The sequence below is a fragment of the Monodelphis domestica genome, chromosome 1 (assembly GCF_027887165.1).
Source record: "Monodelphis domestica isolate mMonDom1 chromosome 1, mMonDom1.pri, whole genome shotgun sequence".
NCBI lineage: Eukaryota > Metazoa > Chordata > Mammalia > Didelphimorphia > Didelphidae > Monodelphis > Monodelphis domestica.
Window position 1 is genome coordinate 498,689,851 of NC_077227.1, and position 15,168 is coordinate 498,705,018.

The 15,168-nt window shown below is 37.5% G+C and overlaps 1 protein-coding gene across 4 annotated transcripts in view; it reads right to left on the reverse strand.

Moving 5' to 3' along the window:
- DOK5 (docking protein 5) overlaps positions 1 to 13,384 on the reverse strand; it is a 181,400-nt gene extending 168,016 nt beyond the window's left edge. For 2 of the 4 annotated variants that reach the window (XM_001369086.4, XM_007475695.3), the window contains exon 1: positions 12,847 to 13,316. In XM_001369086.4, the coding sequence (XP_001369123.1) occupies positions 12,847 to 12,912 (66 nt within the window). In that variant the 5' untranslated portion in view covers positions 12,913 to 13,316. Of the gene's footprint in view, positions 1 to 12,846 lie in introns of all 4 variants that reach the window. The other 2 variants (XM_007475696.3, XM_007475697.3) reach the window with 2 other exon arrangements.
- Positions 13,385 to 15,168: the final 1,784 nt, after the last annotated feature.

The window sequence follows — 15,168 nt, forward strand, 5'->3', positions numbered from 1 at the left end:
TAGATTCCAGATGCCTCATTGATATTTCCTATCGACTCTGTAATCTGATGGGTTAGCAAAGGAGACAATTTCAGATGTAATGTAATAACTAAGCTTTAATGAGCTGGGATGTCAGACCTGGCAATGACCTTAGAGGTCTAATACAAACTCCCCTTTTATAGAGTAAGAAAATGAAGCACATTTGTATAATACTTTATTCTTTTCAAAGTTGTTCACACCTATTTCCCCCCAAAAGCAATAGTCAGTCATTGTCAATGGGGAAGATACTATCCCCCATTTTATGAAAATAAAAGGTAACTCAAATGACAAAATTGTGACCATCAATGTCTCTGGCCTCATAATTCATTGCTATTTCCCCCATACTAAGTGGCCTGATTTTGGCTTATTTTTGAATGAAGGTTGCAAAATTAAAAATAAGTAATTGGCAGAGGGGAATCCCACATCCTATCAATCTATTCACTCAAGAAAATGTGTAACATTTCTTTGGAATTATGAATATATGTATACATATCTGTATATGCATCCATCCTGACCTGGGATTCCATCAATGTAGAGAACTTCCAGGAAGGAAACTCTTTACTGATGTAAGTCAGCAGTTTAGCCTACAACTTATTCTTAGGAAATTGCCTCAGAAAGAACTGTGTTCAAGTTCTACTTCTTAACAGTACTGGTGGTAGGCAATGAGATGGTTCAGTGGTTTAAGTGCCAGGTCTGGACTCAGGAAGACTCCAATCTCAAATACTTATGAGCGGTATGACCCTAGACAAGTCATCTGCCTTAGTTTCCTCATCTGTAAATAAGATAGAAAAGGATATGGCAAATTGCTCCAGTATCTTTGCCAAGAAAACTCCAACTGGGCTCTAGGTACTATATGGGATAAAGTATCAAGGGGAGCCTAGATTCAAATCTGGCCTCAGGTGTGAACCTGGGCAAATCGCTTAACCCAGACTGCCTAGCTCTTGCAATTCTGTCTTAGAACTGATACTAAAACAGAAGATGAGGGTTAAAAAAAAAGTATGGGTTATATGACATTAGCCAAGTCACTTAATTGCTTATGGTCTCTAAACAATTCTCTAATATAAACATCATTCCAGGATTTGGATTTTTTTCCAATAGCATAAGAAACCACAGGTTGAGGAAATGCCCTCTACCAATGCAGGAGAACAACTAAGAATGTAAGTGACTTACCCAGGTTGTGGCATTTAAAAGAGTGGATGCCATAAACTGTAAGAGTTAAAATGGTTGAGGTTGTAAACTGTAGTGAGTAAAATAGTGGAAGATATAAATTGTCGTAGATATAAGAGTGGGTGAGTAAATTGTGACCCCAGAAAATGTTTTCACTACAGTGTCTTGTTTTAAATCAAATATAAGGTGGTCGCCAGGGAAATATTCCTAATTATGAATATACCCAAGTCAACTGGGTTTTATAGAGAATTTAATTAATAATACAATGAGGAATTAAAGAAAGAGAGAAAGAGTAAGAAAGGAATAAGTATGAAGGGCCTTAAGCCAACATAGCCTAGACCTGAGTCTTAAGAGAGAGAGATCAGTCAGTCTTTTATCACTCACCACAAGATCTGTCTAAGCAAGGATATAGACACCAGTTCAGCCAGCCATCCTTCTCCAGAGAGGGATTCTTCTGACTGTCCTCAAGAGACTCTCCCAAGAGACTCCTTAGAGCCTGTTTCTTCAGAGCCTCCTCCTTAGAGCACTCTCCTTCTAACAGCCTCTTTAAAGACTGCTTTAGAGCCTCTATCTCTTCTAACAGCCTGTCCTTTTCTTATATAGGGGGTTTTCTCCTATGTCACCTCCCCTAAGTCCTTACATCTACCAATCACAGTAGACGTTTTCCAAAGGACCGCCCATTCTGAATTCACATCTGAGTAGACTAATCCTTTTAGTAATCCACACCTGAGTAAGCTAGAATCTCTGAGTAAGTTTTTTCTTCTTTGCTCCTTGTAAGTTCACAAGTTGCCTGACCTTTATAGGTACTTAGCACCCCTTTGTATTAATTCTAAAAATAGGGATGGCTTAAGTATGGGTTTAAGTATTTTTCATGGTTCAGCAAGGAGTTTTCTCCCCTAAAGCAGGCTTAAGTACAGGGGGAGTAGAGGTCTTCACATTTCTGATCTAAGTAGAGTTCTCACATTTTAGATCTAAGTAGCTTCACTGTTTAAAATGGGGAATAGTCCCAATAGGGAATTGTCCCAATGAAAAATTCCCCAATGGGGAATTTTTTAACATTCACAAGTCTGAGAAATTTCAAGATTCACAAGGTTCACACAGTAACTAGAGGCTAGACTTGAAATCAAGTCTTCCTGGCTCCATTTCCTGTTCTCTATCCTCTGTGCAACACTGCCACTGCATATATATATATATATATATATATATATATATATATATATATATATATATATATATAATGCACCCACCTGAGCACACACAGAAACACAAACACACTCACACTGTCATTATTCATTCCTATAGTCATGTCCAACTCTTTGTGATCCATGGACCACAGAGTACACCATTCTGATGTCATATCTTTTAGCATTTAATACTATTCATGATGTTTTCTTGGCAACGATACTGAAGTGGTTTGCTACTTTTTTATCCAGTATGTCACTTTTTGTCAAAACTCTATACATACACATGTACTGTGTAAATGTATATGTATATATATATGATGTTTGTGTTTCTTTGTGTGTGTATATAGAGAGAGACATGCATAAATATACAAATATAGTATATATTGATTTATATATTGTTTTATTGTTAACTTGGTATAGGTATATATTTTAATTCCTTAATTTTAGGAACATTTAAATCTGTATGATCTTTATATTGAAATAATTGATGGATTTTTCTTTTATTAGATACAATAAAAGAAACAATATGAAGTTTACCAAATTAAGGAGAACAAATTATCCAGGCAGATTCACTAGCCTATTTTTATTCAATTCTCTAACCACATATATTTGGCCTCAATACATTAATGACAACCAGGGCTGATTTTCCTTATTTCCTTTTTAGACTAAAAATCCATCACATCTAACATATGGCTTTGCTCATCTTCCATACAAAAATACGTTATAATATTTCTCAAGATGATTTTAAAGATTAATCATCTTCAATGTATTTCTAAATCTTAAATGGCAACTTCCATTCCAATCTTACAACTTTTTCTCTTTAAAACAAAAGAAAGTATGATCCCATGAGCCCCAAGAATCCAACTTAAAATGACCATGGCTGATGACTCCTATCCCAGAGAATACCCCCCAAAAAAAGGATCAGTTCAAGCATTTGCCTTAAACTAGTGCTGAAATTATAAATTACGCATCCACATGCCAGAAGCTCTCTGAGGAAAATCTCTAGCATCCTATCACTTTGAAAATTGAATGACTGTCTACCTCACAATTCAGTGACACATTTTTCATTTCAACTTTCAATTCATCTCCTTAAGTTTGAAAACAGTCAAATCCACCATCCAGACACTTCACAACATCCAGCAAATGATATATTTAAATAGATTAAAGTCTTTTTTTGTGGCCAAGACCATAGGAAAAAAAAATATTTTAACTTCACATCACATTTTAAATCTAATTCAACAAGTCTGATGGGATGTGTTCACCTTAAAACAACTATCTAGACTGGAGTCCTACTATCAGTATATCATAGCACATATACAAAAATTGTTTGTTTGCAAATGAGTCAACTTGAAATTATTTCAAGGGACCTATTCTAAGAAGAGTAAATAGCTCCTGTTTGGGGGGCCAGGACAGTTTTGTTTTGTTAATTTACTTTCTTTTCAAGACAGTTTTTTATATGAATTACTGAAAAGTGGCCCAAAAAACAAAGGTATTTATACAAGGCATTCCAAAACTCTTAATACAGTTTTAAGCTTTGAACACTTAAAATTATACCTAAGACTTCAGGGACACTAGATTTAAAACTGTCAATGAGTTAGTAAAATTGTTTTATTAACTGACAACTTCTTTGGAGTGCAATAAAATTTTATTTTAATCTGAGCTAAGCCATTTGTAAATTGCCTGATTTATCTCACTCTTAAGATCACTAAGCTGAAAGGGACCTAAAAATCATTAAGTTCAAGCCCTGTATTTTGCACGTAAGAAAATTAAGAGGTTGAGGGAAGTGACTTGCTTAAAGGTCACAAAGGAAGACTGAGACTACAACAGATCCTCCAGCTCCAAATCTCATGCACTGTCTGTTATGCCACACCTCTTGTTATATTAGTGAAGGGGACAGAGAGTTTGAAGTATAAGGAAATGTGCCCTTTTAAGGTGTCATATAAACAAAAGGCAATAAACTCCAGGTAGAAAAGATTAAACAGAAACAAATACAAATGTAATGGATTACACCTAATTTTAGCATCATTTACTTTCCTTTTAAGTGCCAAATTTGGGGAGTAGATGTAGAAAATTTACCTCTATCAAATATGCAGTCCTGGTACATGTTTTTAACTATAAAACTATGGAATTACTTTGTGTGGTGAGTTAATTTTAATTAACTCACATAGTATCAAAAAATATAACTAAACATAATTTGACCTTTCCATGCTCACACTCACACACACAAACACACACACCCCTCCTGAACCCAGACAATTTTAGACTTGAAAATTTAATCCCGTTTATATTTATAAGATCATGAGAATTAGAACTTCAAGGAACGAGAAAGAACATCTAGTCCAACCTCCTCATTTCAAAGAATTAGGAAACTGGGGTTTAGAGATACAATTAGTGAGTGGCTCAGGGTCACATGGGCAGGTAGGTGGCACACTGGATACAGTGCCAAGTCTGTAGTCAAGAACACTCATCTTCCTAAGTTAAAAACTAGCCTCAGACACTTACTAGCTGTATGACCCTGGGCCAGTCACTTAATCCTGTTTGCCTCCGTTCTTTTTGTGTAAAATGAACTGGGGAAGGATATGTCAAACCACTCTAGTACTTTTGCCAAGAAAACTTCAAATTATTGAGTCATGGAGAATTGGATACAACTGAAATGTCCATCATCTGAGTTCCAACCTAGATAGACTCATCTTTTGAAGTTTTTTTTCAGTCATTTCAGCTGTCTAATTCTTCAAGTACTTGATTTTAAGACATTCAAATTCGCAAATAGTTAAATGATGAGAGAGAGAGAGAGAGAGAGAGAGAGAGAGAGAGAGAGAGAGAGAGAGAGAGAGAGAGAGAGAGAGAGAGAGAACAGGACACAGGGAGCACTGGACTTACACTGAAAGAAACTGACCTGAGTTCAACTCACAACACTGGAACTTCAAGCTTTGTGACTAGGGATAAGTCACTTGGTCCCTTAGAGCCTGAGTTTTATATGATCATACTTGAATCCCTATGTTGCAAGGGTGTGAAAAAAGTAACATATAAGCCATAAAGATATAGTGTGTTTAGAAATACATTTTTGAGTAGATGTATACATTTGTATAAATATATATGTATGGATTTGCATGTATATATACATATATGCATACATAAATAAATTATAAAAATGACATGTAATATGGTGACATGAATAGAAAGTCAGATTGGGAATCAGGAAGACATGCCTTCTGCATATACTGGCTATATTTGACCTAAAGTGACTAGAACCAAGGCTGCCTGAGTCATACATAGTACACTGTTCTTTCTACTCTCCCAGTTACCTTATTTGGCTTTCCTATTGGATGGAGTCTTTGAGGCTAAAGATTATAGGAGCAGGTGCTAACCTGAATTAGCAGAGAGTATTCCCGCTATAATAAAAAATAATAGCTAGCATTTATATAGCACTTACTATGTGTCAGGCACTGTGCTAAATAAGGACTTTACAATTATTTCATTTGATCCTCATAACAACAGGTGCTATTACTAGTCCCATTTCACAGATAAGGAAATAGGCTCAGAGAGGTAAAGTGACTTGCCCAAGGTCACAGAGCTAGTAAGTGTCTGAGGACAGACTTAAACTAAGCTCTTCCTGACTCTAGAATCCTATTCTAATTCACTGTGACACCTAGTTGCCAGAGAGAATACTCTCTGAAAATTTCCTATTCCAATACAACTATGGGTATTCTTTTTAAAAAACTATCAGAACATGAATATTTCACTTTTATAGTGAAGATAAGTTCTTAGAGACAACTGTATCTAAGTGGTTGGAAACCTGGAACTCAAGTCAGATAGACCTGATTTTAAATCCAGCCTCATACTTCCTAGCTGTGTGGCTTTAGGCAAGTCACTTAACCTCTGTATACAAAGGAGGCAACTAGATGGCTCTGTGGATAGAGTCAGAAAGATCAGCATCAGATACTTCCTGGTTGTGTCACCCTAGGCAAGTAAGTCACTTAACCTCTGATTGTCTGATAAAAGGATCCCCTAGAAGAGAAAATGACAAACCTCTCCAGGTCCTTGCCAAGAAAACCCCATGAAGAGCTATGGTCAATGAGCTCACAAACTCTTGGAAACAACTGAATGGCAATAACAAAAAAAGTAATTTGAAGGCAGAAGTGGCTTTATTTTTGACCTTACATCTCCTGTGCCTAGCATGGTTCTGTACTCATAACAGAGTGGCTGATCAATAAATGTTTGAGGGATGAAATTGACTAGAATGCTTTCATTACCTGTGATACCACTGAAGACATGTAATCTCAGAAATGAATGTGGACCAGTCAGGAAATGAGAATGAGAAATAACAAACTAGGAGATTGACCAGTCTATATTAGTAACACTTAGGTACAAAAAGAAAAGGGAGAGTTTCAAAGTATCTTTTATGCGCAATTTTTGGTCAACCAGGGGAAATGATCTTCCCAGTAAGGAGGTCTTATGATGTCTGATGGAATTAGAAATTGACTATTGTATTGTTGGTTTTAGATATATTAACTTATATGAACCTCATAACAAAACTGAGAAATAGGAAAAAGCAGAGAACGTATTATTAAGTGATGTGGAGAATGAGGCTTGAATGACTAATAAAAAGGAAACTTTAAAAAACTGGCAAAATAGCAGAGCCATTCTGGATTCAAGGAGTTCCATTCAGAAAATCCTTTCCACTGAATTGCCTTAGCTAGTTCTTATCCACATGGCAAAGAAATACATTGTCAGAAATCTATCTTCCCTTCTTCCTTCTCTATCTTCTTCCTTCCTTCCTTCCTTCCTTCCTTCCTTCCTTCCTTCCTTCCTTCCTTCCTTCCTTCCCTCCCTCCTTTCTTCCTTCATTTCTTCCCTCCTTCCTTTCTTCTATCCCTTTTTTCCCTCCCTTCTTTGGTAGTTTTAAAAACATAATATATATATATAATTACAAAGGAACCCAATTTATAGTTAATTTAAAAACTTTTAAAGCTCATAGACACCAAGTTAAGAATTTATCATTTAAAGGATACAGTCAGAAGTATACCATGTTCAATAATTTGTGTAGTGTAGCTGAAAGAGATAAAATGTAGCAAGAGCCCTGAGTTTAAATGAGTTAGGGGTGTTTGATGACCTCTAAGGTCCTTTTGGCAGCTAGGTCGTACAGTAAATAGAGTGACAAGCCTGGAGTCAAGAAGGCTAAACACATCATTCCCAAGTTCAAATTTCTTCCCATATAGTTAGTGGCTGTGTAATACTAGGCAAGTCACTCATTCTTGTTTGCTTCAGTTTCCTCATCTGTAAAATGAGTTGGAGAAGGAAATGGCAAACTACTCCAATATGTTTGCAAAAGAACAGTCAGATGCCACCATGAAAAACAACTTAAGTACAAAAGGTCCCTTCTAACTCTACCATTATGGGATTCTGACTTTCCATCCATTTTGTTGTCTTTCTTTGTACTGAGATAGTTCTTAAATTCCAAATATGCAATGAGAGCTTAACCAATGAATAATCTCAAATCTGTACCTCTAGATGGGCAGCTATGTGGTGCAGTGAACAGAGTACCAACCCTAGAGTCAAGAGAACCAGAATTCAAATCCAGCCTCAGACATTAAGTTGCTATGTGACCCTGGGCTTAACAACCCTATTTTCCTTAGTTCCTCATTTGTAAAATAAGCTGGAGAAGGAAATGCCAAACAACACTAGTATTTTTGCCAAGAAAATGCTAAATGGGGTCACAAAGGATCAGACACCATTAAACAACAACTTTAAAGCAGTTACTTAAAAATACAGCTTATTCTTCTTAGGTATCCCATTAGCTTGCACCAAAAGATCTTAGAGGATATTTAATTGATCTCTCCCTTCTCTGAATTCATTTTTCATTCAGAGAAGAATGTAAGTTCCTTGAGGGTAAGGGCTGCTTATTTTTGTCTTCAGATCCTTAGTACCTAGTTGATGTTGGGCATGTAGTAGGCATTTTAATGATTGTTAAATTTAATTGAACTACACAACCTAACACCTAATTGATCCAAAATTGTTGCATCCTCATTTCTGAATGAAACTGTAATTGTGAATCCATTAGTGACATGGAATACATCTTCTTTTCATTCATTAATTTTTTTAAATGTTCCCATTGTACCTATAATATGGCTGAGAACAAGTAGATGTTCAACAAATACTAAGATAAGTTTAGTAGGCAGATAAAATACAGATATATAACTATAACACTTTGTGTGATAAGTGGACTAGAAGAATAAAAAAGAAAGTACTAGGTAAGCTTTCAAAGAATAAATTTTATACATCGGTTGCATTACTACCCTCAGTTTTAAAAGTGAGAAAACAAAACACAGAGAAGACAAATGACTTCTACTACAGAGTAAATCACCTCAATTTTCCATCCCATGATATCCATTAAGTATTGATATCCATAAAAATATTAACATACCAAAAAGAAGGGCTCTGGGGTTTGGTTTTAAATTTATTTATTTCCATAAATAAATCCTCTGGTATAGAGGATTTATTTATGGAAATGCATGGAGAAAAACTGCATACCATTAGGACATGTGGAAGGGCTGCAACATGCTTTACTGGAAGGTATACCTGAATTGATGAAATCATATTCAATGGCAAATTGATATCAGAAATCCATTAAACTATGTTTAACTTTGCTAGACTGCCAGATGCGAATGTGTCTTTCTGATGCTTGAAGGCACTTACTCCCCACCTAAAATCAACTTCACCATCTTCAAACATATGATTCACCTTGCCCTGCTGTGATCACAATAGTAAATAGCTAGAGATTTGCTAAAAGAGGGGTTGATTCTTAACATGGGATACAAGATGTCCATGAATAAACTTAAGGGGGTCTTTAAACTTTGCTGTGAAAAAATATATTTTATTATGACTAACTTCTAATTGAAATTTAGTATTTCTTTCAATTATGAAGGCAACAAAAATCATACTATGAAGGGGTCAATTAGTTTTACCAGACTTCCAAGGAGGTCCATGACATGAAAAAGTTAAGAATCTTATCTTGATAACAATAACAATAATCACAATATTACATTTTATAACAGTTTATAATAGCTAACATCTATCTACGTCTATTTAGTTCTTTAAGGTTTGCAAAATGGCATTTGATTTTATTTTCACAACCCTGTAAGATAGTGCTATTATCATCTTCATTTTCCAGATAAGGAAAATGAATCTGAGAAAGCTAAGTATGACCAGGATCATACGGATAATGTCCAAGATGGATACAATCTCTGATCTTCCTCATTCCACATCCAACCCTCATTCTACTATCAATCATTTCACAAGTATTTGGTAATCACTTAAATAGGTGCTAAGGATCCAAACCTAGATACTTTTAATTTTATCTGTCATTGATTATAAAGTGATTTAAAGATGCAACTTTTTATTTTATGTAATTAGAAAAATAAAATATTTTGATCTGATCCTCAAAAATAGCCTAGTGAGTAAGTAGTACAAGTATTAAGTGACCTAATTGACCTCAAACAACAATAAACAGAATATTTTCATATACATTACATTATTGAGGACACCCATGTCCAGAAATGGAGATGATGGGGGTAGGTAGGTGACTCAGGGGTTTCAGAACCAGGCCTTGAAACAGAAGGTCCAGGGTTCAAATTTGGTCTCAGATACTCCCTAGATTTGTGACCTTGGGCAAGTCACTTAACCCCCATTTCCTAGCCCTTATCACTCTTCTGCCTTAGAACCAATACACAGTATTGGTTCTAAGACAGAAGATGAAGGTTTTTTTAAAAAGGAATAGAAGTGATCACTGTATATTGCTCCTGTTCCTCCTAATTCACTACATAATTTAGTATTGATACAAAAGTTTTAGCAACAACACAAAGGACCTGGTCCTTAACTCTGTCATTAACACAATATATGGCCTTGGGCAAGTCACTTTCCTTCATTTTTGGCCTTAAAATTTCTTTCAGTTATAAACGTTACATGTCCTTTGTTCCAAGCTCCATGCCCCTACTTTTACTGATTTTTCTTCTGTTTTAATTGGATTGTCAGCCTCTTTCATTAGTATTGCTAGAATTTTAAAAACAAATTCCAGGTAAAATGCAAATATTAACAGATATTAACAGCATTTATTCTATCATTCATTTCCCCTCAATAACCAACAGCATTCAAAGGATGTTCTGAAAGCCATTCAATTTAAGGCATAGTCAAAAGGAGTAAAACCAGACTGACAAAGTACATTGCCAACTTTTAAGGTAGTATACTGTGTGAAATTAATGCAAAGTACCAGGAGTCACATGAATTTCTTTTACTTTCATTTCATATCTTCTTCAGAGGCCTAGTAATGACACAGATCTACAAAATTTCTATTGTCATAATATAGAAAAATACCCTAAATGCACATTAAACTGGAAAGTTAATGGTAACTAGTCTTTCCAGTAAATCATCATATGTCACAATTGAACAAAAACTTATTCTTATGAATAATTCAGGCTTTATGCATTAATAATTCATGTACTCTTACTATTGGAATGATCCCTAAACACTGAATGATAAGTTCTTGGCAATTTCTGAATGAAAATAATTAAGCCTAATAATAGGCATGTTCTACATCCCCCTCAAAATCCAGATATTTCAGTCTCTCAGGGGGCAATGAAATGACTAGATTTTTTTCCTTGTTCTAATATTTAGTGTGGTACAGAAGCAATAGATAGTAAGGTTTTTGACTCCTAAGTAATAGATAAAATAAAAAACTTAAGAGGTCTAATATTAGTTTCCTTACATTTATTCTTCTTACTTGCACTAGCACATAATTATAGTAACAAAAGTATGGTACTGCTTTATTAGGCTAAAATAGTAATGATGTCATGCCACTGAAATTATCAGGGTTTACTCTTCCTTATCCCACCCCACCAGGACTTTCTCCCTCCCCTCCACTCATGCCTTCAATGTTTACTACTTTGCCAAGAAACTGGAAACAAGGCAATCGCCATTAAAAATACTGTAGATCACAGGTCAAAGGACCAATTTCAATAAAGCCTCTACAGAATGCAGATTTGTATATTGTGTCATATTCTTCCTTCTCTTTAGCACACTCAAACTACACACATGAATAATTTATTAAAAGGCAATATAAGCTTTCCTTTACTCAGATGATTTCCCTGAGTGGCACACTACTTTGGGGGTCAACTCTCACCTCTAAACCTACCCCACACTATCCTCTATCCAACTGTACTTGAAAAACAGTGGGGAAACAGTTGATCAATTATGCATGTCAACATTTATTAAGTGCCTTCTATGTGCTAAGCATCATACTAAGCACTGCCTAGGGATACAAAAAAAAGGGGAGGGGGGAGACTCTCTGCTCTCAAGGAACTCATAGTCTATGTCAGAATTCCCTTCTGCCTGACAGTTGTTTCAGAATAATTCAAAACCTGAAAGAGAAGGTAAATTGAATTAACTCGCTAAATTATAGCACCTGACCATGTTTAAATAGCAAAGACAAACTCTGGATGGGTTGGGGGGGAACAAATGAAAAGGGGTACTAAGCTAGGCGTGTTTTCTCCATCCCAAAACTATTTCATTCGTAGGGTCAAGGACCTTCCTCCACTGGCCTTCCAGGAAGCATTCCAACAAAAGACATTGACCACCCAACCACAGAGAAAAAAATAACTGATCGCTGGTACTTTGACCTTTCCACTGCCTAAAAAGACCCCTCCTTTTCTATTTCTGCCAATATCAGGTGAAGAACTGAACACGCTCAGAAAGAGGTTACCAAGTGGGGGCTTTCGCCAGCCAAAGCTCTTTACCTCGCAGTTTGTGGCTGCCCAACCACTCCCTCTTACCACTCACCATCCCTTCCCCAATTTCCAAAGTAAAGTTCTTGACTACAAGTGGAAAGAAGGGTTAGGTATAAGGTTAAAGGAGGGATTTGGGTAAGGACAGCTCAAAAATTCTGACCTAGGGACCTCATTCAGAGAGAACTATTCAATAGCAGACTCACAAGGCTAAAAAGGATCCCAATTTTTCCCCATAAGTCTAAGAGGCTCTTATTATTCCCCATAGAAAATGTTAAGGGATCTTGGGCTTCTTTGGAAGACAGGCTACCACCATCAAACATCAATCTTCCAAAGGAGAAAGAGAGAATGAGCAGCGAGGTCAGAGAGAGAGAGAGAGAGAGAGAGAGAGAGAGAGAGAGAGAGAGAGAGAGAGAGAGAGAGAGAGAGAGAGAGAGGTAAAGAGAAAAAGGCAAGGAAAGAAAGAGGCAAAGAAGAAAAAAGGAGACGTAGCACAGACATATATAGACATACCCACGGTAAGCAAAGAAGAAACCCAGACATTGCCAGAAATATTTCGAGTCAAAGAAAAAAGGCACAAAATCCACAATTTCTTCCCCCGCCTCCCGCATTTTTGAAGGCTATTTTCAATACCCCCGAGAGTCTGTGATACAACACAACATAAAATAAAACACAAAAGGAAAGAAATCGCCAATACTTACACCTAAGCGTCTGCTCCTAATCTTTACATACCCTTGTTTTACTATGTCATTAAAATTGGAAGCCATCCTAGACTGTGACCCCCTTCCCTCAAGCACACCCTGCCCGGAAAGTCCTTCTGTAGGTGGGGGCTGCCCAGGGTGAAAGGAGGAGAGAATTTTAAAAAAAAAGAAAGAAAGAAAGAAAAAAGTTCAAGGTTGGGCAGAAGCTCGTGGGCTGCGGCTAGCTAGATGGCTGGCTGGCTCGCTGGCTGGCTGCACTCTGTCAGCAGCCCCACTTCACTTTCATAATCCTCCTGACCCAGAAACTCCGAGACAGCGGCGGCGGCGTCGGCGGACTTTAATCCACTTTGAGAAAGCAGAGCGAGAAGAGGCTGGAGCGCAAGGAATCAGCTGACGCAGCCACGGCTGTCTGAACAGTGACTGGAGGGGGCTCTAGTCTCCGGCTCTTCTCCAGGGTAGGGATAAGAAAAGAGGGAGGGAAGACTAGGAGAGAAGGAGGCGGTGCTTCCCTCTGGGCTAGGCACCCACTCGCCTACACACGCGCGTATACACATACGCGAACACTTCACGCAGTCAGACACATTCACATGAGCAAACGCTCCTTGCTCTCCTCTCCCTCCCATCTCTCCCATCTGCTCCCCAACCCTCTTCCCTGTAGTTTCCCCCAAGACTGAGGGGAGAAAAAGAAAAAAAAAACAGCCTCTCCCCACACCCCTGCTTCACTGCTAACTCTGAAATCTCATTCTTTTCCCGCTCCAGTGATTTATTTTGGGATTCAAGGAAATCTGGTGTGATACCGTCCCTATAGGAAACTTCCAACAAGAAAACTCCCTCTACCAAGGGAGTGCAGCACCTGCTCTGCAATTTATGATTCAAGAGAGTTAGCCTGAGGCATAGGGAGGTAAAGTAAATCCTGAGGTCTCATAGCCAGTCTGTGGTGCCTCAGAGATAGGACTGGAATCCAGGTCTGTGATTCCAAGGCAAACTCTCCATCCGCTATGGTATCCTCTCCTATGTATACACACACACACACACACACACACACACACACACACACACACACACATACACCTCTCTACCAAGGCAATGTGTAACTTAATTTTAAGTAATAGTAATAGTCTTGGGTCACCGAGAAGTTAGGTGACATGCCTAGCATCACAAAGTTGCTACTACCCCAGACAAGACTTGAACTTGTCCTCTTGACTGAACCAGCTTCGAAATTACTATGTAAGCCTACCTCTCAAGCATAAATACACACAACTAAATATAAGGAGAGAGAAAACAGTGTAGAGGAAAGAGAAATGGAATGATATTCAAAAAATTAAATTGTGGCTCTGACAACATCTTTTCTGTTTTTGATATGAGACCTTGGGCAAGTCATTTCCCTTCTGTGGGGCTGATTCTATAACTCTGTAAATGGAGATTTATTCCGATCAGAGGTTCCCAACCTGGTTTATGTATACTCTAAGAAAGTATAAAATGCTTGGGTTACAGGGAATGTTTATTTATTTATTCATTCATTTATTTATTTATTTATTATTGAGTGAATTTAGAACATTAATCCTTGATTACAGAAATCATATTCTTTCCCTCTCTCCCCTCCCCCACCACTCCTGTAGCCTTACCCCTCCACCAATTTCACTGGGTATCACATGTCCTTGATCACAACCCATTTCCATGTTGTTGATGTTTGCACTATTATGCTCACCCAGAGTCTACATCCCCAATCATATGCCCCTCCACCAATGTAATCAAGCAGTTGTTTTTAATCTTCCACGCCCTCAGTTTACCCCTGAATGTGGATTGCATTCACTCTCATAGATCCCTCCAGGTTGTCAGGATCATTGCATTGCCACTAATGGAGAAGACCATTACATTCGATTGTACCACAGTGTATCAGTCTCTGTGAACAGTGTTCTCCTGGTTCTGCTCCTTTCACTCTGTAACAGTTCCCATGGAATTGCTCCAGTTCATTATTCCTGTAAGCACAATAGTATTCCATCACCAACACATACCACAATTTGTTCAGTCATTCCCCAATTGAAGGGCATGCCCTCATTTTCCAATTTTTTGCTACCACAAAGAGCGCAGCTATGAATATTCTTGTACATGTCTTTTTCCTTATTATCTCTTTGGGGTACAAACCCAGCAGTGTTATGGCTGGATCAAAGGGGAGACAGTGTTTTAGCAACTTTTGGGCATAGTTCCAAATTGCCCTCCAGAATGCTTGGATCAATTCACAACTCCACCAGAATGCATTAATGTCCCAACTTTGCCACATCCCCTCCAGCATTCATTACTTTCCATTGCTGTCATGTTAAC